The 27,594-nt window shown below is 50.0% G+C and overlaps 2 protein-coding genes and 1 long non-coding RNA gene across 3 annotated transcripts; 2 read left to right on the top strand and 1 right to left on the bottom strand.

Annotated features, from left to right (window-relative positions):
- Positions 1-12,135: 12,135 nt before the first annotated feature.
- Positions 12,136-18,808, top strand: LOC109750361 (respiratory burst oxidase homolog protein B). Its single transcript, XM_020309327.4, has 9 exons — positions 12,136-12,957; positions 13,061-13,217; positions 13,358-13,406; positions 13,815-13,928; positions 14,058-14,876; positions 14,986-15,197; positions 15,313-15,498; positions 16,634-17,142; positions 18,398-18,808. The coding sequence occupies exons 1-9, from the start codon at positions 12,357-12,359 to the stop codon at positions 18,505-18,507; spliced, it is 2,757 nt and encodes a 918-aa protein (XP_020164916.1). The 5' UTR covers positions 12,136-12,356; the 3' UTR covers positions 18,508-18,808.
- A 2,142-nt stretch (positions 18,809-20,950) lies between these two features.
- LOC109750341 (protein SRC2-like) lies at positions 20,951-22,047 on the bottom strand. The gene has a single exon (XM_020309308.4). The coding sequence runs from the start codon at positions 21,915-21,917 to the stop codon at positions 21,081-21,083; it is 837 nt and encodes a 278-aa protein (XP_020164897.2). The 5' UTR covers positions 21,918-22,047; the 3' UTR covers positions 20,951-21,080.
- A 410-nt stretch (positions 22,048-22,457) lies between these two features.
- On the top strand, positions 22,458-26,113 carry LOC141021389 (uncharacterized). The gene is made up of 2 exons (XR_012182629.1): positions 22,458-23,861; positions 23,960-26,113. It is a non-coding gene; the product is annotated as an uncharacterized lncRNA (long non-coding RNA).
- Positions 26,114-27,594: the final 1,481 nt, after the last annotated feature.

Raw genomic sequence — 27,594 nt, 5'->3', positions numbered from 1 at the left:
TCTTCTTATACGGCAAGAACATTTTTCTAATACACATTTTAAAAAATTCAAATAAATTATGAACATTTTTTCCAAATATATATTGTGATGTCCATTTTTCTGAAATGTCTTTTTTTCTAACAAAATGTACACTTTATGTACACATTTAAAACATTTTATTATATACGTTTTACATTTTTCATATACATGATTAACATTTTTTTCCAAATATATGTTTTGATGTCTACTTTTTTTGGTACATATTGTACATTTTTGTACCATCCGAAACATTTTAACATTTTGAAAATACATTACTAAAATTTATTTTAAAATATATGTTTTCATGACTAAAGTTTTCATACACACTATATATTTTCGGTATACATCTAAAAGTTTTTTTATATAGGTTTAGTAGATTTTGTATGTTTTATTACAATTTTAATAATATGTCTGTTAATCTTTACTCTTTTCATACGCATCGTACATTTTTCTTATACACCCGGAACAGTTTTTTGAAATGTTTGATATTTTCTTTGAAGCACGAACATTTTTTTATCTAGCATATATATTTTTTTAAAGTCATGTACATGTTTTTGAAACACGGGAATTTTTTGATGTCACAGACATTTGTTTTGAAGCTACCAACATTTTTGAAAGTTATGGTAACAAAAATTTACATTACTTTTACATTGTTCAAAATCTTGATTTTAGTTTTTTAGAAGTAAACATGATAGTTTTCATTTAAAATTTATATATAAAATATAAAAACAAACAACGATGACCGCAGCGAATGAATGCAGTGAAGAACTAACCAGGCCTCCCACTACTAGCTCTCTTCAGGTGATCACGACCTACAGCTCGGGCAAAATATCTAGTACTCCCGGTGCTCCGAGTTCAAAAACAAACTTTAAATGTTTTTTAAAAAATTGAAAAAAATAGGGATGTTCGCTAGGAATGTGACTACAACCCCTAGAAATTTTAGGTCCAAACTCGAAATGTACATTGATAAACAAAAATGTGAAATCGAGATGTGAATAGTGTCAATGTTGATTTTGTCTTTTTCTTACACTATTCATGCCAGATTTCACTTTTTTGTTTCTTGATGTACATTTCGAGTTTGGACCTGAAATTCTTAGGAGTTGTAGTTACATTCCTTGCGAACATTCACCTTTTTTTGGGAATTTTTTAAAATAGTTTTCAATGTTTTTTTAAACTTGGAGCACCGGGAGTACCCCAAAGATGGAAGTACCTGATACTTTACCCTACAGCTCGCTATAAGCGAGTTTAGGCGCGCCCAGCCTCTGACTGCTAAATTTGGGCTCCCTTAGCTTTATAATCTTCAGGCCATCATCACCGTTTTGGCCTTTGGTCTTGCATTCGGTAAGCTTCCTTCGTGTAGAGATTTGATGTTGGAGTTTGTAGCACAATCTTCAAACAAAAGGAGAACAGCCTAGGCGAGAGCTGAGTTATTCCATATCGGAAGTTCTAATTTTCGAATGACACGGACAAGTAGTGTTGCGGTGCTAGACCCCATAGATATGAAGAGCATATGGATATGCTAGTACGATTGCGTTAGGGATCAATTTTGCCCAAAAATAAAAGGTTCCATCGCATTTGTTACATGGACAGTTATAAAAAAGAGGTAAAATTCAGCTAGCTACTACGGCCTTCCACAGAGATTTGGCGTCCTGAGCCATCCGATCATGTATGGTGATTAGAGGAAGGCGTCAACTGTCCATGCCACAACTCTCGCACTAACGCTGAAAACGTGCGAAAGGTTGTCAGCGCATCGCCGCAACGGAAATGACTGTCAAAATGGGCACTTAAGCCTTGTTTTTTTTTAAACGGAGGCACAAGCTTTGCCTCATTCATTAATTAAAAAGGAGAATAGAGTTTGTTTGTTACACCACACATATTACATAAGGTCCATTACTCTCCTAGCATTATGCTACCCAATTTGTGTGCACCCGCAGTAACCCAAAGTCTAGCTTCTCTTTTGATGATGTCGAAGATGACCGGCGCAGGTGTTGACTTGTGCCTGAATATACGAGCGTTTCTCTCATTCCAAATGGTCCACCCAACTAGTATAGTGAGGGATGCCATGGCCTTTCTATTGGGGATGTTGCTTCCAGACATGTTTCTCCATCAAAGCGAGAGAAAGTGCAAATTGTCCAAGTTGCCATGTCAATCATATGAAGACCAAGCCAATTTTTGATGAGGTTCCAAATCCTAACGGTGAAGCGACACTTGTAGAAAAGATGGGCTCCATTTTCTTGCACACGCCGGCAAAGCGGACACAGTCCACAATTTTGCCAACCCCTCCTAGCGAGCCTGTCAGCCGTCCAAATCCTATTACGGGTTGCAAGCCAAGCAAAGAATTGCACCTTCGGCGGAGCCCAAGCGCCCCAAATGTAGCAGTGGAAGGTGGTGCCCATAGATCCAATGAATTGTGCGTGATAAGCCGATGCCGACAAATAAAAACCACTTGTTGAGTGCTTCCAAACCATCTCGCCGATGGCATCCTCGCGTAGGTGGGTGTGGCGAATTTGCTCTCAAAGTGTGAGAAATTGCATAAGATGCTCCATGGTCAGAATCATATTGAGGTTTATCTTGCGAATCCAAGCATCATCCGCCAAGGCCTCCTTGACTTTCCAATTTGTTTGCGAGGAGACCAAGTAAATGAGAAGAGCAATGTCCTTTGGTTTTTTTCCATTGAGCCAAGCGGAACCCCAAAAGGGGCAATGGCACTTAAGCCTTATGGGACGTTGCATAAGTTGCACCTTTGCAAATCGACTTCGAAGATCAGTATCAAATCTGATTTGTATTCTATAATCGGTCTCCGCGACTCACTGAAGTGTAGTGGTAATGCTGTGCTGGTAGGGCCCGCAATCAGCCAGTGAATGTTGGAAGCATGAATTCCTCCAGAGACGGTGAACGATTTTTATACTGCATGCATGGGCGGGTTCTTCGGGATAGGGACGACCCGGGTCGTTCGCTGTCGCACATTGCGGAGCCGCATGGGCGTCTGGCTGCTGGGTTCATGCAGCAGCCCGAGCACATTTTGCAGGCTGCTACTGCTCGTGCACAGCGGACGGCTGCGTGGGTGGGCTCGCTGTGCCCGTGATGCCTACAGCGGGAGCGCCTTCGTGCGGGCCCCAGGTCCCTGTGCACCAAATGAGGCTTTTGTAACTTTGTTCATACTGGTGGTGGTAGGCCTGGTAGCATTGGTGGTGCTCTCTTGCCAGTGGCCATATGGGGCTTGCTCACTCTTCTTTCGCTTCTTCCGTCATTGATTACGCGTATGCCGCAGGTGGCGCCGTCCTTGTTTCCCTCTAAGACGGGGAAGTTGTGGCTTTTGGTGGGATCCCTGTGAAAGTGCCCTTTTGCCGGCAAAAATTCGTGTTTTGACCCTTTTGACAAAGAATTTCAGGATCTGACCCTGGTTTGAATTTTTTTCGGGATTTGACCCTTTTTCCTATCGCCAGAGCCCCTGACGGTAGGGTTAGACAGCCTACCGCCAAGGCCCCTGGTGGTAGGGTACTTATCCACGCCAGCACGCGGAAACGGCCGCCGTCGCACCCTACCGCCAGAGCCCCTGGCGGTAGGGTCCGGGCAGTTATTTGCCCCGAAACCCCCACGCCCCTGCCCATCTCCCCACCCCTCCCCCTCCCCCCCCCCCCCGATCGGCAGTTCCTCATTTTCTCCCCCAAGTCGCCCCTCTCTCATCTCCTCCACTGCCCCCTCGGATCTTCACCGATTCTTCACCGTTTTTGCGGATCGAGATGGCCCCGAAGAGAGAAACGTAAGCTCCTCCAATCCCTCCAATTAGTTTTTGCAAAGTTGCTTCCGATTCAACGCATTATTTGCTTGAAATCCCTCATATTTTTGAACTTAGATTGGATTTTTTTCACCTAAGATTGATTGTAGTTGTAGTTCTTAGTTCTTTAGTAACTAGTGGTATTGGATATGAACTCTAATCAATAGTTCATATGTTAGTGTGAAGATGAACCCTAGTTCATAATTTTTTTGTTAAAAAAATTATGATGTAATGTTCATATGAGGATGAACCCTAGTTTGATGATGCATGTTGATATGATGATATGATCTAGTGTGAAGATGAACCCTAGTTTGATGATGCATGTTGATATGATGATATGATCTAGTGTGAAGATGAACCCTAGTTTGATGATGCATGTTGATATGATGATATGAAGATGTTGTTTGGAAAAATTTATTTAAAAATATGAAGATATGATGTATGTTGGAGGGTTTTTTTATATGATGCATGTTGATATGATTTGATCCATCATGTGTAGTAGATGTTGTTGGAGGAATATGCTTAAAATTTTATTTTGATATGATGCATTTTGATATGATTTGAGTTCATTGTTTGTTTATGTATGCTTATGCTTATGGTGCTTTTGTTTATGAAACTCTATTAAGGCGGCCACCTCTTGCGGACAACATCGGCCAACGGTACTCCATGCTGGACTGGGCATTCGACAAGGGTCATCGTGCCCGTTTCAGAGAGAACGGAGAGGCAAGTGATATGAATGAAATATTGATCAAAGTTTTCGGATTGATGAAAATGATTTCCTAACTTTTGGCGTTCACTGTTTGACAGATGCTCCAGCCACTGCGCATGAGGGGTCACGGTGTTCATGGGCATATGGACTACGACGACCGCTACGCGTCGTTCTTCAAGAAAGCCCGTCTGTTGGGTTTCGTGTTGCAGTTCAAGCATCAGCCGCCGACGCTTGTCCAAGCAGCTCTCACAGCTCTGATTGACCGGTGGCGACCGGAGACCCATTCTTTCCATCTGCCATGCGGGGAGATGACGGTGACCCTAGAGTACTGCCATGCCGATCGAGGGTCATGCACTCACCAGTCGAGTGGAGAGGACCAACTGGCAGGAGAGGGTCACCACCCTCATCGGCGACTGCCCCGGTGCCAAGAGTAACCGTACATCCGGTGTGCCGTTGACCTGGCTCTCGGAGCACCGGAAGACATGCCCCCAAGGCGCAGATGAGGCGACTGTGGAGTTGTACGCGAGGGCCTATCTGTGGTATATTCTCTCGGAGGTCGTGTTTCCAGACAGCTCCGGGAACTCTGCCAACTGGGCGTATCTGTTCTTCCTAGCGGACTGGGATGCAGGGTACAGTTGGGGGACCGCATCTCTCGCCTACCTATACCGTTCGGTAAGAGAGTGTCTAATTGCCTACCTCCCTACGAAAGTGTGTCCATGGCATTTTCTTATATCTGATCCTCATTTGATGTTTTGCAGCTTGACGACGCAACGCAGAGGACGGGAGACAAGTCCAATATGTGTGGCTTTGTCTGGGCCTTCTCCATTTGGATGTGGAAGCAGCTGCCGGTGGGGCGTCCGGAGAAGTTGCGAAGACGCCCATGGGAAGACTATAGCGAAGACGGCGACGAGACTCGAAACCCCACCGTAGCTTACGAGTGGGACGTTGTCAAACTCTACACGGTCCTAAACAAGACTTCGTACAAGACCTACACCAACGAGTTGGACGCTTTGACGCATACGCAGGTATATGAACTCGCTCAACACCTTTCTCTTTGATTCCACTTTTGACCGAGAGTGCGAACTTACCAATGTATATGTAATAGGTAAACTGGTGGCCGTATCGACAAGACCGAGAGTGGGACTTTGATCTTAACGTGATGTGCGATGCGGACCGTGGTCTCTGGCGGTGCATCATGCCCATGATCTGTGTGTACGCCGTCGAGTGGCACTTGCCACACCGCGTGGCCACGCAGTTTAGGATTTATCAGCATACGCCACCGGGCCAGCCCACCGATACCGGCGGCCACGCGCTCCACCTGTGAGCGCTTTGTTCTCCGTGCCCATGATTTCATTACAATTATCATGTTTATTGTTGCTTATGATGATCTTATTGCGCTTATGATGATTCTTGTTGCTTATGCCTTGCAGGATGAGCCGGCAGAAGAATCAGTCAATCACAGACTGGGGAGAGGAGCATAAAACTCATGTGACGGAGTGGAATCGATGGAGGTTCCGTAAAGATGGGGAGAGGAAAGTGACTGACTGGGATGCTTACCTGGGCTGACACATGAGGTGGTACGATGATGGCCAGAAGCACCGTCTTCGTCTCAGGCCTCGGTGGACAGCGGAAGACATCGCGGAGCTGGAGAGGGATGACCCCGATGAACAGGCATACCAGACCGGCATCAAAGACATGCATAGTGGATTTAGGGAGTTTGCACCCCTCATCAACAGAGTGGTAAGTTTGAACCGACGGTTGTATTTAAAATATTTTATTCGTCATCATGACTGACTTATGCCGTTGCAGTCCGGTGAGCTGAACAGATGCATCTTTGAAGCCTCAGATGCACTAGGTGATCTCCCCGGGAGCGTGCAATCGGAGACCAGAGTGAGGGGGACGATGAAGGTACAATTTCAGCCTCCTCGGAACAGATGCATCTTGTTCACTTGCAATCAGTCCATCTGATACTTATTATGACCTTGTTTCATTGTGAGTGCAGAAGTTCGTGCAGCGTTGTCGCAAGCTGGTAGGGCTGCTTGGGTGTGCTGGAGCTGGGTCAGTTCAAGCTTATCAGCCTGTAGCCACACATGGTCTCATCGGCTCATCGAGCCATGCTCCCTCGTCGTCTAGGTTGGTTGGGGAGGAGGAGGAGGAGGAGGAATAGGATGAGGAGGAGGAGGCCACACATGAAGAAGGGGAGGAGGAGGACGATGAGAGCAACGGGGAGGAGGAGTACGATGAAGATTATGGACCTCCACCAACTCAAACATCTCGAGCATCTCAGCTGCCGAAGAGGAATCCTAAGAAGAAGGATTTGCTGAGTCCGGACCCTTTCCAGAGACCGGTTCCTCGACGGCCCAAGAAGAAGACCGAAGAGACTCGTTCAAAGAGTAACGAGGACCGTACCTCCAAGAGGGGAAGGAGCAACTGATTATGCTCTTCGATACTTGGCTCTTTTAGTTTGGTTGAACTTCGTTTGGTTGAACTTGTCTAGTGGTTGTGAAACTATGTGGAACTATGTGTTTGCTATTTGTGGATCTATGTGTTTGCTACTATGTGGAACTCCGTTGAAGTTCGTTTGAAATGTTATATGCACAAGTTATCTAATGTGGATCTATGTGATGCCCAAGTTTAATTGTCTAAAGAGTAAAATTCATCTACGGTACCTCAACTTGCGTCGCGCGGTCACTTTGGTCACTGTACACAAGAACTCACGCAATACGGTCACTGTGCGTCGTAGACCACTCGTGATCCTCTGTGTTCGAAACGTAGTACCTCACCGTCGCCTGGCAGTGAGGACATGGGATGAGTGGCACCACCACTGTCCGGCCGCGGAGACGTGACCGGGCAAAACTAGCAGAAGACATGGCGAGGACAAGATGGGCGCGCGGCTGCGAGGGCAGGATGGGCGCGCGGCGGCGAGGACAGGATGGGCGCGCGGCGGCGACGAGAACTAGGGATTTGGAGGGGGAGAATTGGGGATTTCTATCTCATTGGCTTTTTTCCAAAAACGCCCTCCCGCAAAAGGACACTAACACATAAATCCTCTGCCCGCCTACGTGGAGCCCGTGGACTGGTCAAATTTGCGGCGTACGAGTGGTCTACGGCGCACAGTGATCGTATTTTCACTGTTCCCCGTACACAGTGACCGTATTGCGTGAGTTCTTGTGTATAGTGACCAAAGTGACCGCGCGACGCAAGTTGAGGTACCGTAGATGAATTTTACTCTTGTTTAAAATCTGTGATATTGCTGTCATATTTGAAAACTTGTTGTGATATTGCTGTCATATTGAATTCAAAAACAAGCAACCAAATGAACTAGAAACAACAAAACAGAGGACCCTAGCGCCAAAGTCCCTGGCGGTAGGGTCAGACACCCACCGCCAGCCCCATGGCGGTAGGGCGCACCTACCGCCAGGCCCCTTGCTTTTTTCGTTACAGAAGCTTTACACTGGAAAAACACAGGACCCTACCGCCAGGGGACCTGGCGGTAGGGTTACACAGCCTACCGCCTGCCCCGATGGCGGTAGGGTGAACCTACCGCCAGGTCCATTGCACATTTCGTTACAGAAGGATTGTACGGCAAAACCATGCCAGACCCTACCGCCAGGGTATCTGGCGGTAGGGTTAGACAGCCCACCGCCAGGCCCCCTGGCGGTAGGTACTTATCCACGTCAGCGCAGTCAAATGGCCGCCGTCCCCCCTCTGTCGGCACCCTACCGCTAGGTGCTTTGGCGGTAGGTTGTCTATTCCTACCGCCAGAGCCCCTGGCGGTAGCAAAAGGGTCAAATCCCGATTTTTTTTGAAACCGGGGTCAGATCCTAAAATTCTTTGTCAAAAGGGTCAAAACACGAAATTTAGCCCCTTCTGCCCTCAGGTGAAAATGCACGAGGGTTGACCTTGGAGGCCACCTGCGGCTGCTCCGCGTCGGCCTCCGCCTCACCTCCACGTCGGGTTTGACGGAAAAACACGTCGGTCGCCGACCGTTCCTGCTGGATGAATTGTCGGTTGGCCTTCACATATGCCTCATTTTGGATGGACTCCAGGAAGACCTGCTGCTCCACCATCTCGGTAGCTCGGGCGATCGCGAACTCTGCCTCTGCGTCCTCTATGTTGAAGCCCGGAGCCGGCGCCAGCTCCTTCTCCGGCTGCTCCGCCTCGTCCACCTCTACATCCGCCATCTCCATCGGTGCCGACTGCTGCTCCTCTTTCTCCTCCTCCTATGGCTCCGACAAGTCCAGAGGCAGGCCGGTAGCGATGCGAGCGGCGCGCCTCGCCTGGATCTCCTTCTCAATCTGAAACCGGCACTCCGACGTGAGCATAGCATGCGTGGTTTTCTTTTGCCGAGCCATGAGCCGAAGGGCGTGGGAAGAGCGGCAGAGCGAGAGAGAGAGAGAGATGGATGGGCTCTGGCTGGTGGCGTGGAGAGGGAGGAGATGGAGGTGGCTAGGGTTGGGGGACGCCGAACGGCTTAAATTGCCGGATTTCGCCTCAGGCGGCGAGCCGGAGCGGCGCCACGCGGCGTTCACACCCCCACCGGAGGAGGTGTCTGTCAGACCGCCGGGTTTCCGGGCGATTCCGTGTGGGACCCCATTGTCAGTCTGACGTGGCGGACATGCCCGGGCGCTCCATATCCGCCCCAGATTTGGGATGGATATGAGCAGTGCCATTCAGGCCGGGCGTTTGAGGAGCCTGTCTGGATCTCTTTTTTGTGACCGGTCACTGACCGGCCCTTCCGTTCGGGCGTTTGAGGCAGGTTTGGGGCGCGCGGCTGTAGATGCTCTAAGGACCTGAACCCAGAAGATGTATGATTACCGAAAAATCATATGGATATTCCGGAGAAACCTAACAAGGTCAAAATGCCTCGCAAGCGCACGAAGAAGGGGTCTGTGGTGCGATGTAGTTCGTGTCCAAAGTTCTAACAAATTTCATGAAGAATGGAAGGAATTATTTGAAATTACGGACGTCTTCGCGGCGGGGGCATCATCGACGAGACAATCGAGGAATTGAAAATATTGTTGGATGTAAGATGCAGTTGTCGAGCAACAAGTATCTGTCTAGAGGCTTCATCAGAGTTGCCAATCTCAATCATTTCGCCTCCATGCTCTACTCTATGCCAACATCAGGTTTCGTCATGCTCCATACATACCCACACATCAAGACATGGTAGGAGACGCTGTTGTGAAGAAGGTGATGGTCGACGCGACAATCCAACATGCTTCATGGTTTGGATGTGCCAGCGGAAACGATAGAGCCATCCAAGATCCAACGCCTCAATGTCCATGTAAAAATTTATCAGGAGTTCTTAAAAAAATACTTATTCATAATGCACTTAGAATGACCAAACCTGTACACACAATCACTCGTCCTCATGATCATCATCGTCGACGTCGCTGGATCTCTCCCTTCACCCACGGTAAAATTGTCGGTGTCGATGGAATTCCGTGGGTCGATGTCGGCCAAACTCCAACTGGCCAGCCATGGAAGCACTTCCGCGATCGGAATTTGGGTGTTCTAAACGAATTTCAACACGGGCGTTGGAATTTAGTTAGTGGCTTAGGTAGATTCAACCCAAGATTATCTTGGTGCGGCATAATCTGTGACGTCTCTCAACAGAGCTTCATCATTTCTTTCCCCCATGTGTCAACTCTGTGCCGTGGAGGCGTGGACGTTCCAATGCCTTTCCTGCCTTGCTGTTTTTTTTTTTTGAACTTTTCCTGCCTTGCTGTTAAACATGTTATGATTGCGTCTTGCTTCTTCTTTGTCTTTCTTTTTGTTGCGAAATTGCTTCTTCTTTGTCATATCCTACTTTCTGGTCAACTCTGTTGACGCAGATTCGTTTATTCCCGTGCGAATTTGAAAGCCCGCCCGTCATTTACTTTTAATGTATAACAGATTTCAATAACTTATTAGAGCATCTAGCCGCAAAGGACAAATACGACCCCTCAAACGCCCGCGGACGCGTCCGCGGGCAATGACCAGGCACTTCTCGAATAGCCTCGTCCACATCTGTGTATCTCATATCCGATCCCCTTTATCCATACTAAATCATGCAACGTCGATCAAAATACATAGATCAGCAAACGGACACAGGCAAGCACAATACTTTCATCAAAAGATCGTATGTTCAAACGACCACCAAAGTTCAAACGACGGACAACTTGAAACTACATCAAAAACTCGAAATTAAATTGAAGCAAAGCGGATCTTCACCACTTCCAGGTCGGCCCCTTCCCCTTCCGGTCGCCAGCGCAACTGTAGCCGTCGGAAGAGGAGGAGACGATGATGAGGCCCTTGAGGCGCCAGATGGCCCAGTCCTGCTACCGCTTCGGCTTGGCCAGTCGTGCCGCCTACATCGCCTTCTCCTTGGCCTCGCGCTCGGAGTGCTCGATAGCTATCCGGAGAGCCTCCGCATTCTTCCGGCGGAGCTGCCGAGCGTCTGTCTTTGCCGTCGTAAGCGCCCGGTGGTAGACCCACGTGAGGAGCCGCTCGTCCTCGTCGGGCTTCGCGGGTAACCCGCGGCAGCGGCGGACAGAGCTCTCCGTCGCGTCCCTCTCCCTTGCCCGTTGCCTCTCGCGGCGGGCGGCTCGCGCCTCTGACTCCGGCGTGCGTGTCCGGGCCGGCGCCACGGCGGCGAGCACAAGAACCCACCGCTGGCCGTGTGAGGGAGTAGCAGGCGGCAGGGCAAGGGGACGGCGTGGGGGAGGCGCGAACTGCGCAACCCGCGCGGAGCCAAGCGCGGGCCGGGAGGAGCCAGCGCCGGCTTCCTCGCTGCGGCGGCGGGGGAGAGGCGAGGCCAATCCGGAACTGCCACCCGTGTCCACCTTGGACCTCTCGAGGGCAATACGGAGGGCTAGATCCTCGTCGGAGTCGGAGGACGAGCAGCTGCCGGCGCTCGACATGGTGGCCGCAGTCACCGGAGTGATCGAAGTGGATCGAATCGGAGAAATCGAAGGAAAGAAGAGGAGACTGATCGAAAGTTGAGTGGGTTAGGGCTTCCGGATTGAGGATATTTGTGGAGACGGAGTGGGGCAGGGGTGGACCGGGCCGACGTGGCGGTCGTGCCAAGGCGCCCCATATTTAGAAGGGATATGAGGGGTGCTAGACTAGCTAGGCGTTTGAGAACCGTTTGAGGCGCCCGGCTGGATAAAAAACGTGACCGATTAATGATCATGCGTGCCGTCCAGATTGAGACCGGTACAAGACGCCCGGCTGTAGATGCTCTTATAGAGTACATGAACTTTGGCACCCAGTGGCCACTGCGTGTGATGACTCCATCGTCATCGACGAGGTCATTGGATCACTATACGCCCACAGCCACAGCACAGCAGATCATGTTCCCTTTCCTGTCAACTCTGTTGACCCGGACTCGTGTGCGAATTGGGGAGCCGCCTGTTGACCGCTGCTCATTTCGGTCCAATCCGCAGCACACCTACCCTGTCTGGTCTTCTCCACGCGTACGCGCGCCACCAACCCCACTTCACACCGCTAACAAAATCAATTCTTTCCCCAAAAAAACAAAATCAATTCTTCTGCATTAACAAAGAGGAAGCACTAATAAAAGCAACAAGGAAGGAAGAGGTGAGGAAGGAGCGCGCAGCCCATTTTTCCCAAGAATCATCGATCAATCAAACGAGAAAGGAAAGAAAAAGGGAAATAAGACGACGGCCTGGCCGCGCCGCACGACTAGTCGCATACAAATACTCCGTCTCCACCCGTCCCCTCCTTCCTCTGTCATCAGTCATCACCTCACCAGACCAGACGCGTCCAATCCCTCCATCTGCTCCTACCAGTTCATCCAACGCGAAAACCACCGGCGGCGAGCCAGGACCGGCGGCCGGGGCGGCCATGCATAACCGGGCGGGCGGCGGCGGGGGCGGGGCGGGGGAGATCGTGGAGGCGGGCGAGAGGATCGTGCCGCACAGCGGGCCGCTGGGCGCCAAGCGCTCCGCCATGCGCAAGAGCGCGCGCTTCGCCGAGTCCGTGTCCGCGCCCCTCACGGCGCCGCACGGGGCGCCGGCGCCGCCGCGGGCCAGAAGCGACGACAACGACGACGACGACTACGTGGAGATCACGCTCGACGTGCGGGACGACTCGGTGGCGGTGCACAGCGTGAAGCCGGCGGCGGGCGGCGAGGACTCGGACGTGAAGCTGCTGGCGCAGACGCTGGAGAAGCGCTCCTCCTCCTACGGCCAGGGCGTGCTCCGCACCGCCTCCACGCGGATCAAGCAGGTCTCGCAGGAGCTGCGGCGCCTCGCCTCCGTCAACCGCCGCGGGGCCGGCCCCGGCCGCGTCGACAAGTCCAAGTCCGCCGCCGCGCACGCGCTCAAGGGCCTCAAGTTCATCAGCCGCACCGACGGCTCCGCCGGCTGGCCCGCCGTCGAGAAGCGCTTCGACGACCTCGCCGAGAACGGCCTCCTCCACCGCTCCAAGTTCGGCAAGTGCATCGGTAAGCACCAACTGCTTCGTCTTGGTCTTGCATCAACCAAAATTATGCAAGCCTTCGTTCATGGTGGATTGATTAATTGATGGTCCATCCAACAAATTTGCAGGGATGAAGGAGCTGGCGTTCGCCGGCGAGCTGTTCGACGCGCTGGCGAGGCGGCGGAACATCACCGGGGACAGCATCAGCAAGGCGGAGCTGCTCGAGTTCTGGGACCAGATCTCCGACACCAGCTTCGACAGCCGCCTGCAGACCTTCTTCGACATGTAAGCATTAATTAACAGAGACCACCTGATTAATCACTCGAGTACAGTACCGTTCATTCATTAACAAGAACCGCTTGATTATTCCGACTAAAACGAACCATCAATTCACGAATTAACGCGACCAATTGATCAACCAACAGGGTGGACAAGGACGCCGACGGCAGGATCACCGAGGAGGAGGTCAAAGAGGTTTGTCAGATTCATTCCCACACTCTTAATTTCACTGCTCCGTTCAGGTTCAGGTTCAGTTTCAGGTTCGGTCAAAGAACTTCTAGTAGCTGCAATGGCCGATTTTTCGACGATCAGTGACTGTACTTGAATAGCACTTGCGACTTTCTCCTTTACTACCTGATTGCCATTGCACGTCGGCGTCGATGTCATCCACAACCACACGCTATGCTGACCTCGACGTGTCCTTGTCCTGCAAGCTCCCACTGGCCGGCCGAACCTACCGATGATCGCCAAATATTTCTTTCGTGATCTCGAATATAATCGTGTATCGAGTTCATGGTTGAAGATCTTTAAGTAGTGCCTGAGCAATTGATTGGCGACGATTGACCTTGTAACTTACGGCTGTTCTGGTAATCTGTTGCGCAGATCATCACGCTGAGCGCGGCGGCGAACAACCTGAAGAAGGTCTCGGAGCAGTCGGAGGAGTACGCCCGGCTCATCATGGAGGAGCTCGACCCCAACAACCTCGGCTACATCGAGGTAATTAAACATTGACAATGCCGTTGTTTAATTGGCGTGGTTCAACTATCTGCAACATTGGTCACCTGCTCTGTTTTGCCAATGGTGCTGCAAGAGGCTAATTATAATGTTCAATGAATCAATTTGCAGCTGTACAATCTGGAGATGCTGCTGCTGCAGGCGCCGAGCCAGTCGATGGGGATCGGGACGACCAACAGCCGCAACCTGAGCCAGATGCTGAGCCAGCACCTCCGGCCGACGGCGGAGCCCAACCCGCTCCGGCGCTGGTACCGCCGCGCCAGCTACTTCCTCGAGGACAACTGGCGGCGCTGCTGGGTGATCCTGCTGTGGCTCTCCATCTGCGTGGGCCTCTTCACGTGGAAGTTCATGCAGTACCGCGAGCGCGCCGTGTTCAAGGTGATGGGCTACTGCGTGTGCGTGGCCAAGGGCGGCGCCGAGACGCTCAAGTTCAACATGGCGCTCATCCTGCTCCCCGTGTGCCGCAACACCATCACGTGGTTCCGCAACCGCACCGCCGCGGGCCGGTTCGTGCCGTTCGACGACAACATCAACTTCCACAAGGTGATCGCCGCGGGGATCTCGGTCGGCGCGGGGCTGCACATCATCTCCCATTTGACGTGCGACTTCCCGCGCCTGCTGCACGCCACCGAGGAGGAGTACGAGCCCATGAAGCGGTTCTTCGGGGATGACCAGCCGCCCAACTACTGGTGGTTCGTCAAGGGCACGGAGGGGTGGACGGGGCTGGTGATGCTGGTGCTCATGGCGATCGCCTTCACGCTCGCCATGCCGTGGTTCCGCCGCGGCAGGCTCAGCCTCCCCAAGCCGCTCAACCGGCTCACCGGGTTCAACGCCTTCTGGTACTCGCACCACCTCTTCGTCATCGTCTACGCGCTGCTCATCGTCCACGGCCACTTCCTCTACCTCACCAAGAAGTGGCAAAAGAAGTCGGTACGTGTCAATCAACCCATCCATCTTTAGGCCAGTCTCATCGGTGCTCCACCTTGGACTGTGAAGATGATGGCTGACACGTGTAAAAATGAACGTGATGTTGGCGCAGACGTGGATGTACCTGGCGGTGCCGATGGTGATGTACGCGTGCGAGCGGCTGACGCGGGCGCTGCGGTCGAGCGTGCGGCCGGTGAAGATACTCAAGGTGGCGGTGTACCCCGGCAACGTGCTGTCGCTGCACTTCTCCAAGCCGCAGGGGTTCCGGTACAAGAGCGGGCAGTACATCTTCGTCAACTGCGCCGCCGTCTCGCCGTTCCAATGGTAATTATCACTAACTCTAATCATTAGATTAGATCATCATCAAGCTTAATTGATTGGCCACCTGATGAAGGTACTACGAACTATTAATTAAGGAAATGAATGAATGGACGTGCAGGCACCCGTTCTCCATCACGTCGGCGCCGCAGGACGACTACGTGAGCGTGCACATCAGGACGCTGGGGGACTGGACCCGGGAGCTCAAGAACGTCTTCTCCAAGGTCTGCCGGCCGCCGACGGAGGGCAAGAGCGGCCTGCTCCGGGCCGAGTACGACCGCGACGTCGGCGCCATGTCCAACCCGAGGTGTGTACTGCCCCTTGCCTTTTCTGTTCCGTTGAAACGGATTCCGGCTGGAAATTTTGTTCTATGTGCGGAGCGGTGTGGGTCGGTCCCTTGGCGTGGTCCAGTCTGGCCAGCCTAACCTAGCGTGTGGACGGAACGGAAAGCCAAAGGGACGCGCATTGCTGGGTCGGGCCGGGTCGGGTCGCAAGACCCAAACCGGTCTCTGCCTCTCTGGTCAGTGGTCAGGCGGTAGGTGGTGGTGGATGACCACCAACGCTTCCACACACATGTGTCAAAGCATCACTCCGTCGGTGCTCCTCCGTACGGATTGTTCCAAGAAATATAGTAGTGAAAATACATGAAATTGAACTTCTGCAAGAAAATCTGTATGCAATGCGACGGAGGGAGTAGTAATCTTTAGCACGAGACGATATTCGTTAGCCGCCTCCTCTGACTTTTTATTCTTCATTGCTTTTTTCTATTTTTTTTTTGGTCAGAGGAAATTTTGCACTGACTAACTAACATGTAACATCAAACATCCACATGCAGTCTACTGTTTCTTAGTCAGAGGAAATTTTGCTCAGACGATTTTTTTTTTTTGGTCAGAGAAAACTATGATACTTCTACTGTTTCTTAGTAGAACGTCAAACATCCACATGCAGTCGAGACCGGAGCCAGTTGTTTCACATGGCAAAGTCTCTCCGTAGGAGTTTTGGAATCTGCAAGATCGATGCAGGATCTTTGTCATTGTTGTGCATAGCACACACACTATGGATGATTCTGTTTTGGTTAGGATAAGGCGCAACTGACGGGTGGGTGGAGAGTGACTGGCAATGTCAACATTATCTTGGGGAGGTGACCGGCAAAGTGGCAACACCCACTTGATTAGTGGAGGATTGCCGGCCATCAGTTGAGGATAGAATAAGGACAATCATGTGGACGGCAACAACATTCTCCCTTCCAGTTGTTGCATCATTGGTTAAACTTATTTTTTGGAAAAGGAGGATTAGCCCCCTGAATCGTTGCTTAAACAAATATGTCTGCTATTTCCCCATGTGATTGGCATCTTGATCATGTCAATCGGTCTTTGCTAAATTAAACTACAGCCTGATCACTGCAACTTGATGTAATCTTACAAAATGTGATTGTTCTGCAGCTTCCCGAAGGTGCTGATCGACGGCCCCTACGGCGCGCCGGCGCAGGACTACAAGCAATACGACATCGTGCTGCTCGTGGGGCTGGGCATCGGGGCCACACCCATGATCTCCATCATCAAGGACATCATCAACAACATGAAGCGGCTCGAAGGAGACGTCGAGTCCGGCAACCCCGGGGACGCGAGCACGTCGGCGTCCTTCCGGACCCGGCGCGCCTACTTCTACTGGGTGACGCGGGAGCAAGGCTCCTTCGAGTGGTTCCGGGGCGTCATGGACGAGATAGCTGAGTCGGACAAGAAGAGTGTCATCGAGCTCCATAACTACTGCACCAGTGTCTACGAGGACGGGGACGCCCGGTCCGCGCTCATCGCCATGCTCCAGTCCCTCAACCATGCCAAGAACGGCGTCGACATCGTCTCCGGCACCCGTGTCAAGACCCACTTTGCGCGACCAAACTGGCGCAACGTCTACAAGCGTATCGCCCTCAACCACCGTGAACAGCGTGTCGGTAAGTACCAAACTCACTTTGTTTCACGCGTGCATACTCAATTTGTTGGTAGCATAACTGGCATGCTCGGGAAGTTGCATATCATGGACACCATGTTAAGTTTCGTGCTTTCTCGGTAGTTTCTTGACACGTGCATGGTCAAAATTTGGTCAGAGAGACCGTGAAAGTCGATATCGATTTGGTTTACGCTTGTACGACTTCTCCTCCCGTGGGTCGCTGTGAGAGGAACTTCCTGCCAGACTTGGTGCTAGACTGAACCTCAACTATATAGCAAGGGCCTAACTTTCTACGGAGAACCCGGGTTGACAAGGACATGCATGATCCTTGTCAGGATCGGAGGTGTATGTGTTCAACTTGAACTGGCATGGATAGGGAGTAGCCAAGGTTGAACCAACCAATTACTGCTGCTTGCTGATAGCTACACCCAACAGTAAATGCTGAGCACATAAAACCATTCATTGTAGAACCAAATTTTGGTAGTGGTATCCAAAATTGAGCAGCGGATAGGTATGCCACATGTTAGGTGCCAACCGATCATTGTTACTTGCTGATGGCTGCAACCACTAAAGAAACTTTGAGCAGTCTAAAGTCTAGATAGAACTATCAATTAATATATGAATGAGGTATCTCAAATTCCTCACCATAAATTAATTAATTAACCCCATCGATGATCTCATGCTCATCTACTCCCTGATGTACAGTAAATTCAAACTGTCCATTAAATTTTGCATGCTTGTAGAGCACTTGAGCATCTTCGGTGTAAAAAAAGAATCAGATTTTTTTTAAAATTATTGCTCATGTCGGGTGCAGACCAGCTTGGGCGCCAAAAGTCATCCTCAAATATTCTCCCTTACCTAACTTGGTCATATTAGGCAAGGCATGATCTTGACGCCTCAACCTTTAACGCTAGGATTTAACAGCAAACATAATAGGGTTATGTAAGAAGGCTATAGGAGTAGCCATATCCTTTTTGTGTGGAGGGTGAGGAGAAAGGAGAGCAGAGAAGAGAAATGGGTTGTAGATAGCCATTTGCAGCACCACTGCAGCAGAGTCTCGAGAGACTTCGTGAGAGAATGAGATGGGCTACTAGATTGACTATGGATGACATATCAATGTGATATAGCCAGCAGCCGGCTCTGTTATTTTTCCTTTATTGCTCTAAGAATTACATGATTGATCAATCAACACTGTTATGCACACACATAACATTACTTTTCTGAATTGGCATTTACTCTATGATTCTTGGATATCACAGGAGTATTCTACTGCGGTGCACCGGTGCTAACAAAGGAGCTGCGTGACCTTGCACAAGATTTCTCGAGAAAGACAAACACAAAATTCGAGTTCCACAAGGAGAATTTTTAACTTCTGTAGACGACCCAGCCACAAGAAGTTGCTCTTTTTGCCGAAAGTGTGTTAATTCAGTACATAGCAAGTTCTTATACTTGTGAGTAGAGCAACTAGATCAAAGGAGATATTGAATGTGTTGATTTATTAGTACATAGCAAGTCTTGTACTTATGAAAAGTAGAGGGGCTAGATCAAAGTAGGTATTGGTTGATTATAACAAGTTTGATCAGATTTCGTCAGCTTTTGCCTAGAAGAATAATAATACACTTAAGCAGTGTGGAAGTTGCATGCACAAATTTTGCAACTTTCTTAATCAACATCCATGGTCAGTACACAGTCTGACCAATGTTCTAATCAATCGCTGTGCCTAACTGAAGTGCAGTGCGAATTTTGTGCTAATTGCTGTCCAAATCAGCAAGCGAATGTTGGAAGCAGGAATTCCTTCAGGGAGTTCCAACGAAATGCCAGTGCGAATTTTGTGCTAATTGCTCTGCAAATCAGCGAGCAAATGTTGGAAGCAGGAATTCCTTCAGGGAGTTCCAACGAAATGCCAGTGCGAATTTTGTGCTAATTGCTCTGCAAATCAGCGAGCAAATGTTGGAAGCAGGAATTCCTTCAGAGTTTCAACGAAATGCCTGTTTTGCTCTTCCAAATTAGAGCCAAACAGAGTGTTGTGTAACTATGGACGAAGGGCGTATAAATTTATGGCTACTTTCGCGTGGTTCCATCGGCCTAACTGCAATCCTTTTTTTTCGAAATAGCAATTATCTTGCATTCATTAAGAAGAAAAGAGTTGCTTAATTAATTAAGGAAAACCAAGCGAAAACCAGGTTGTCTGGTTAATTATGAAGAACCGGGCAAAAATCATCACAACCGCTGAGCGACACAAATAAGATACCCCCCACACACCACTCTAAAGAGGGTCTCGTCGAGATAGCACACATGCGCCATCGTCATTACTCCTCTCCTGGAGACGTCATCGCCATCCCTAAACTCTGAGCAAGACTCCGACTTCATCGTAGGCGATCGTCGACTCAACCGACATTGTAGAGGCTGAGTGAGATGAATGAAGATCCGCGCCAAACAGCCACCTGCGACCAAATAACGTAGCACCGACTCTGACGAAGAAGTACGAAGGACAAAACCAGGCACGACTCGCGCCACACAATATTGCGGAAAGGACCACCTGCAACCAGTCATCGTACACTACAAGGCCCCGCCGCAACAGCTTGTGTTGACGTATAATGTGCTGCCTAGTCTCTTCCATCAGATCGGTCTTTTGGTTGCATTGGTTAGAGCATGCACTTCTACATGGTATCAGAGCCAAGAGGTCTTGAGTTCAAGACCCGGCTGGCGCAATTAAAATTGCAGCCCACTTTCGGTCCACGTTTAGGCCTGAGGGAGCCACACGTGAGGGGAAGTGTTGACGTATAATGTGCTGCCTAGTCTCTTCCATCAGATCGGTCTTTTGGTTGCATTGGGTAGAGCATGCACTTCTACAGCTTGGACTTCATAGCAGCAAACAAACCAAGGGCATCCCGCGGACACGCCAGAGAAGAGCCGACTACCTCAACCATTGCCACGTCGCCGACATCGCTCCCACCATCTTTGTTGCCGCAGAAGTCTGGATGCCACAACCGTCGCCAACCACCAGTCCCGCCTGCCGATGCCGAGCTCTGAGCCGAAGCCCTCAAGAGGGAAAATGACACCAAGGCGCCGCCATCGTCCGATCATAAGATTAAGGGTTTCCCCTGGAGAGGCCGAGGTGGCCGGATCCGTGCGTTACGGGTGTGGCAGCAAAGCAGCAATGCCTCCAGGAAGGTCAACGATAGCCACAACCGCCGCCATCGCTCGTCACGGCACAAAGCCGAGACAGGGTCTTCACCCAAGCTGCCACACCACCTCGACCGCACATCATCCCGCACCGACACCGGCAAGCCCACCAACCACCACCACCGCACTAGCCCGTCGACGAAGGAGCTGCCGCCGTAGCCAACCGCACCTCGCGGAGACCATCGACGACCAAACACAAGAGCCAGCTGCCAGATCCATGAAACGGCCACCGAGAGCAGAGCCACCGGACGCAACGGACCGCCGCGCCCTGCCGAGCACCATGCCCACAAGGAAAGGAGGTGCGCTGCCCGAGACCGCCAACCACCATGGCTGCCGCCCGCAGCCAAGCATGTATCAGACGCGCGCCACGCGCGCTCTCACGACCGTCGGAGACCAGATCGGCCATACCTGCACCTTGAAGCAGCACCTCCACGCCACCACGGGCCTCTGAGCCGCGCAGGCCCTCCGCGCGCCCTCGACGTGCACCACACCAGATCCGCATGAGCTCCACCCGAGGCATCTTTGCGACGCCAGATCCGGGCGGCACAAGCACCCGTCCCTCACGGCCGAACCTCCACCCGCGCCACGCCTGCGCTCCTCTCCCTGCAGCCGCCGGAACCCCTGCCTTTCAAGTTGAAGTAATTAAGATACAAAAAGACTTGCACAGTATGATGATTTCACTTTGCTCACTCATTTTCAATTCACAGTACAGATTTACAAGGACATCCTCCTTATACGTAGTCCGGATTTCGAGAACTAAAAACTCATCCCATCGTTGAATCCAGCGTCATAGGCGGCATCAGACTCCAAGTCGCCGAGCATCATCCCGCCGACGACGCCACCGAGGAGCCCGAGGCCTAGGCCCATTCCCATCCCTCCCGCATGCCTTGCCGGTGCAGCCATAGTCGTTGCCGGCGCATACACATACATTGTTGCCGGTGCTGGAGCGGTATTATACATGTACGGTGGTGGAGGCGCACACCCATATGGCTGTGGTGGATACACTGCGTTTGGTGCAACGTAAGGTACACCCGGTGGGTAAGAAAATGTGGCATGCGGTTGTGGGTATGCGGTGACGGGCACCATGGGTTTGGGCATTGCCACCTCAGGGTCCCCAGAGTACTTGACATACTGCCCTTGTTTGTTCTCTGTAGCGCTTGCGGAAGCAGCTTTGATGCCGGTGAACTTGTAGCTGAAGTAGAGAACGCCGTGGGCACGGCCAGACGAGGGTCGCCGCACCTGGTAGCTCATGGTCTTTGGGTCATTGGTGTTATTTGTGCCTGCCAAAAGATCATTAAGCGGCACAAATACTTCACCAACGTCATGGTGGCCGAAGAGGAGCGCCTCCGAGCGTAGCAACACATGGAGGGCGAGCCCGCGAGTATCAACACACGCAGGGATCGGCAAATGGAGCATGGCATTCCATGTGGGATTTTGGCCATTGTTGTGGTCGACTTGGGTGCCATGGGTAGGCATCCAGGAGATGGCCCCGGAGATGGAGGCAACGGCATAGACGCGCATGCGGGAGAAGAATGACACCTTCTTAAGATCGCTCGCCGAGATCAGCGTTAGCTCAAGAATCTGGTATGCCATGGCCGACGTCGTTGGGAACCAAGATGGTTGAGGGATGTAGGACTAGAAGGAGGAGGGGGACTTTTTCTGAAAGTGGCCCCTCAACTTGGAACATTGGCGTGATGTGACTACTTAAAAGGGGAGTGGCTATGTGTGGATTTGTCATTGAAATCGAAACTAAGAATAGATTAGATTGGTGGCTTGAGACTCTTTTAGAAGTGTCTTTTTGTGTGGCCTAGCGTTGGTCTCGCACCTCAGGCCCTTCCCAGTGCTTCATCTTATACAGATGCTAAGGCTACCATGTAGACAAAAAAACTGATGTGGCAAGGTAATTAAGAGGAGCGAGATGAGTGTGATGACCCCAGAAAGAAACAATGCCTAAGCACATGAACCTAGGCAAAACAATTAAATGAAAGAAATCCACCAATGCATGGATGAATTTAGTTGCTAAATCATTAAATGAAGGAGCTTAGCCACAACAAGTTAAGCACCTATGCATTGGGGGCTTTAGTTGCTCAAGTTTTTAATGTGCTTAGCACCTCATCTGAGCACCCGTGCATTGGAAGAGGTCTCAAAATGCCGCATTATTGGGTTTGTTTCTTTGTTTCCGATTCATGACTAAATTAATGCAACCGCTCTTACTCCGCATTAACTTGAAACCCACTTTAATCAACATTAATGCAACATCCAGGAATGTAGTAGTATCACTTTGAGAATATATAGATCAATTTTTATTGCAACTAGTTCCCATACACCCTATGTTCATCTCTTATTTTTCCTTTTTATGGCTTCTACAAATATAAAGTAATTTTTTTGAACCATGCAGGAGAGCTGCATGTGAATATAATAGAAGAGGAAGAAGAGCGAGAGCAGCGGTTGGAGCCAGGCTCATATGCTCCCGCATGTGAACAATAAACTCGGTAAAAAAAATAGCAAAAATGTTAGAAAAACTTTAATTGTTTAGACATCCAAGATGCTCGTGGACGCAATGTGCATGCAAAATTTAGAGATGTTTGGAAATTCAAAGAGGTCATGGCAAATGTAACAAAATTTGGGCCTATAAGAATCTTTGAAAACCCACAATGTTCGGAGCTGATTTTTTTGTGTACGGCTCCTCAAATGTCATTAACCCTGAAATTTTCCGCACTTGAGCATCTTCTATGCGAAAATAATGGTAAATAGATTTTTTTGTATTTTTTACTATTGTTTTTTAAATTACTATTCACCAGGTGGAGATGTGCCCAAGCTCAGGATTGAATTATCGAAAAAGAGCTACAAAGTCCTCAAGATACAGTATACAACTTAATACCAAAACCACTATATCTCTAAAAGTTTACGCCATGAGGTTTACCCCCTTGGTTGAAAATGACTTTTGGTTTCGCTGCACAATGACGCGTGTAATATTTTGGGAGGCTGCCGTGTACATTTACCTGGTGATCGTAAACTCTCGACGAAAATTTTCTTGCCCTGTGTTGCGATCCTATTGGTGCATCTAGCGATATGGGGTGCGCATGGGCCAGCCTGCTCCGTTGACCTACTTTCCTACGGTTCATTCGGTGGTTGTGTACGTGTGCGGGCTTCCTTCCTTCTCTGGGCTGCGCGTGGCCTCTCATCGACCCGTGTTGGGCTGCGTCAGCGCTCACGCTGCCGCCTTGCGTTGAGAGAGCGGTGCCGCTTCGATCGTCTCCTGTAGAGACTTCTGGTGTTTTTGAATCGGTGCGGCTACGTCGCTGCTAGACTTTACGTGTTCGTTTTTGTTCGATCCACCGCCGTATTGTTCCCATATAAAGGCTCAAACTCTACCCTGATTCCTCCTCCTCATTGCAACAATCATGCACCATTCTCCGCGGTGGAGGGCGATGGCGAGAGCGGCTGTGGCAGAGATGGGATGCGACTGGTGCTGCTCGCTGTGAGCAGGAGGGATCGGGAGTAATGCACCTTGGGTGCTCTCTGTATTGATCTCAGGTATATATAGGCTACGTTACAACAAGGCGTGGGCGATCGTGTGATCGTGTGTGTATGTACGTGCTATACAGGGTTGACTAGGGTCAGTTAACTCGCAGATCTTGCTGGGAGGCGTCCGGTGCGGCAGCAGGGCGTGGATCTCCTGGGGTGCGTGCATCGAGCCGCAGTTGGCCATGGAGCTTCGGAGCTGCCCGTCCGTTCTCATGGGGCCAGCGAGCCACGGCGGACACGGTGGCGACAGCAGTAGCGAACTAGCGCCGGCCAGTTCAGTTGCGGCGATTCAGCTGCACGGCAGCATTACCGGTGGGAGCGGCGCGGTGAAGGAGGGGACGTGCAGGCGTTGTGGCTGTACAAGGAGTCCAACGACGCCGGCGTGCTGGTGCAGGTCTGGGCTTGGCGACTGACCTCTGCAGCGTTGCACGTGATTCCATTGGCTGCCCGGCTTCTAAGGCAGGTGCGCGGCTCCCAGCGCGGAGGACGTGAAGGCTCTCGGCTCGACGTTGCTCCTCCTGGCGCGCTGCGGCATCGGCTCCGGTGTTGTGCTTGCCCATGGGACGCCCTCCTATTGCTCACGGCCCCATGCCGCGTCGGTGCGTTGACTCCGGCGTCGAGGTGCGTATGGACAGGATGGCACGGCCGGCTGGCCCGCCGACAGGGTGTGGGCAGCCTTCCTCTTCCGCACGCGCTTCAGGCAGCTCAGGTCCTACCGCAGCAGGCTGCTGTCGGCAGCGGTCGCGGGAAGAACAGGTGGAGCGGGCAGATGTGGAACACCCGCGTGGCAATGTCATGTCGGAGCCTCACCAGCTCCGGCCGCTCCAGCGCGTCGAGCGTGTTGAGGATGATGCCGCACGTCAGGTGGTGGCGCCTGCCGAGTTGCATCAGGTGGCGCACCCGCTACGGCGGAAGCTCGCTTGCTCATGTCCCTCTCCATCTCCGACTCAGCAAAAAAACCGTGCGAGACGCATGCATAGGCTAGATGAGTGTGTGCTAGCTGATGGGTGCGCGCAGCGCAATGTGTATGTGTGTGTGTGACTCTGAGTGCGCGCATGCTTGGTGTAGGTTGGTGTGCGTGTTCTAGAGCGGCCAAACTGAGGCGATGTTTTCTCCCTTTTCTCCTCTCCTGCACGTCCCTCCTCAGCTCCTCGACAATCCATTGACGACGCTCTGGCCAGTCTGCTCCTCCCCTAGAATTGACTCTGAGGCGGCAGCCGCGATGGACATGCCCAAGCCCGAGCGGCTGTTCTACTGGTGCGTGGGCGGCGTGGTCCATTTTCTCTATTTGATGTGCAGAATATCCCGGAGCATATGAATCCATAGCGTGTCTTGGCCGTCCTTTCATGTTGCCGTACCCGGTGCACCGAGTCCCATGGAGAAAATGTTTAGTTCCTGATTAGTTGAGAGTCGGAGATGTTGTGCTGACATGCACTTGCTTGCAAAAACATAATGGTGGTAGCAGTAGCCGCCTGGCCTATTGCTATCCGCAAACTTTTGTACTAACTGCTCTTTGGCACTTTGCTTGATGCTTTCCAGTCCAGAGTTTGTACATTGCATGATCATATTGTGAGGAGAGTCTTCATTTACAGTCACAGAGAGCCTATACTCTGATGCTTTAACGACCATACTTTAATTCAGTTCAGTGGTAAATCTGATTATTTGAACATAATCCAATGTTGAACTGAACATGCATACACGGATACACCAACATGTACTGTCCTAAACTAATTATTAAATTTTATTGGATACACCAACATGTATAGTTCTTAAACTAATTAATATCTTAAGGTATTAGTAACTTCTCTATTGGACGTAAAGGGTTACTTTTTCTATCTGTTTTTTGATATATTTTTGGGATTTACAAGCAATTTTTTTTAACTTGATTTAGAAGCAGGTTCTATTGGCTCGCTATTTGTAGTTCTGGGTAACTAAGTGGTACACTCCTTGGGTGGACATGGCGATTTATCTTGGGATTTGTTTTTGTTGTTTTGATCAAGTTGATTTTTGTTGTGCTGCTTGTTTCCGGTTTGGCCGTTCATAGGTGCTTGCAATGACTAGGCTCGAATTTCGGAAGGATGTGTCCGGTTAGGCCGCTGATATGTGCATGCTGGGCGTGAATTTTGGAAGGATGTGGTTATGTGCATGGCGAGTGATGTGACCACGTGCATGTGAACTATTCGGGTAGCACATTCAAAATTGTATGAATGAAATTATGGGACTTTGTCCTTATATGTCAAGAACTTTATGATTACATTTAAGCAGAATTGGTCTAATGCATGTATCCACCTTTGTTCTGATGAGGTTAGGTTTGCTTTTCTGCCCATCCAGTGAATGTTTGGGTGTCCATGCTTTTCTTAATATAGTTTTTTTTATATGGGAGGTGCTCTATTTTTGAATAATCTACAAATACTCCTTTACACATGGAAGGTTTACTGCCGAACAATAGAATTTTTAAGCTAATGTTGTCGTGGGGAAACATTACTATTTAGCCATAGATTTTACTTTCATGATATAGGTACTTATTGGTCATTTAGGGATGCAACTTTTACCAAAATCATATACCAAAGTGTTGTCACTTGATCATGCTTCTTGTAACAATGTGATCTCACTGAGGCGAGCATTTTGAAATTTCTTTTGTTAGAATTGAGATAAAATATGGTCTGAATGTTGGACATCAATACAATGTCATGTTGATTAGGCTATCCCGGCAATATGCTAAACTAACATGACCTCAAAGTAATCAGTGAAGCCTCTCTTTTGTGATTTGTGATCGTTACAATTTCAGCAAGGTGCTAAACTACCAATGTGCCTATGTGTCTTTCGCAATTTTTGTAGTACACATTGACTTCTTTGTTTGTTACCGAAAAAATGCATACAAAAAAGATAGCATGTGCAAACACCTCATATCAACGACGTGCCCCGTCTATGCGCCATGTCGAAATATGTTGCGTGTTAGCAATGGAGTTTGTAATATATTATGCTCATAATGTTGGGTTGCCATGCGCGCGGCAACGCTATTGAAATGGCAATGTATGCTTTCCATCTAGCAAGACGTAACACTCATGGTGATAATAAATGTATCCTTTTCAAGTTATTTATGTGCACATATAGTTTGCTTTCTTGTGAACAGCTTTATAACTACAAACTTATACATATGAAGCTTCAATTTTTTATTACATGAGCCAAAAATGCTATATATATATATATATATATATATATATATATATATATATATATATAATGTATTGATAGGGCGCGGCGTGCCGCCGCGCTGGTATGGCTAGTATAAATTAGAAGCCTAGCACAGAACATGCTCACAAACCACTAAACAAGGACCCTAATCAAAAAGGGGCACGAGGCATTTAGCCCCAGCTCTATACCATATATGAGCATCATTTATTTTGTCGACCAAGTGATTAAAATGGACGAACTTTTCTTCAGAGGCTCTGTTGTTGCGCCCTTTCCAGATAGACCAAGCGACCAAAATGACAATGTTGTTCAATTTCTTTTGTTGTCCATGAGGGGTTCTGTTTCTATCATTACCCCACCAACCCTCAAAAGCACTGCCAATAGCAGGTGAAACTGCCGCGAGGCCAACCCAAGTAAGGACCCTATTCCATGTAAAACTAGAACAACAGAGCCCACCAGAAGACGATTCGCGTCCTGTGGCAAGGAAACGCAAAGCACACACTTCCCATTATGTGGGAGGTTTCTCCTGATAAGGCCGTCAACAGTCCAA

The sequence above is a fragment of the Aegilops tauschii genome, chromosome 4, assembly GCF_002575655.3.
Source record: "Aegilops tauschii subsp. strangulata cultivar AL8/78 chromosome 4, Aet v6.0, whole genome shotgun sequence".
Taxonomy (NCBI): Eukaryota; Viridiplantae; Streptophyta; class Magnoliopsida; order Poales; family Poaceae; genus Aegilops; species Aegilops tauschii.
Note: the sequence above shows the minus strand (reverse complement) of the source record. Positions and strands in the feature narration are given on the sequence as shown.

What these genes read in the sequence shown, in the direction of transcription:
- LOC109750341 (XM_020309308.4), bottom strand. Translation starts at nt 21,917, where the DNA reads ATGGCATACCAGATTCTTGAGCTAACGCTGATCTCGGCGAGCGATCTT.
- LOC109750361 (XM_020309327.4), top strand. Translation starts at nt 12,357, where the DNA reads ATGCATAACCGGGCGGGCGGCGGCGGGGGCGGGGCGGGGGAGATCGTG. An exon ending in CTGCAGACCTTCTTCGACAT is followed by an intron (nt 13,218 to 13,357) that starts GTAAGCATTAAT and finishes ATCAACCAACAG; the next exon opens with GGTGGACAAGGACGCCGACG. An exon ending in AGAAGTGGCAAAAGAAGTCG is followed by an intron (nt 14,877 to 14,985) that starts GTACGTGTCAAT and finishes ATGTTGGCGCAG; the next exon opens with ACGTGGATGTACCTGGCGGT.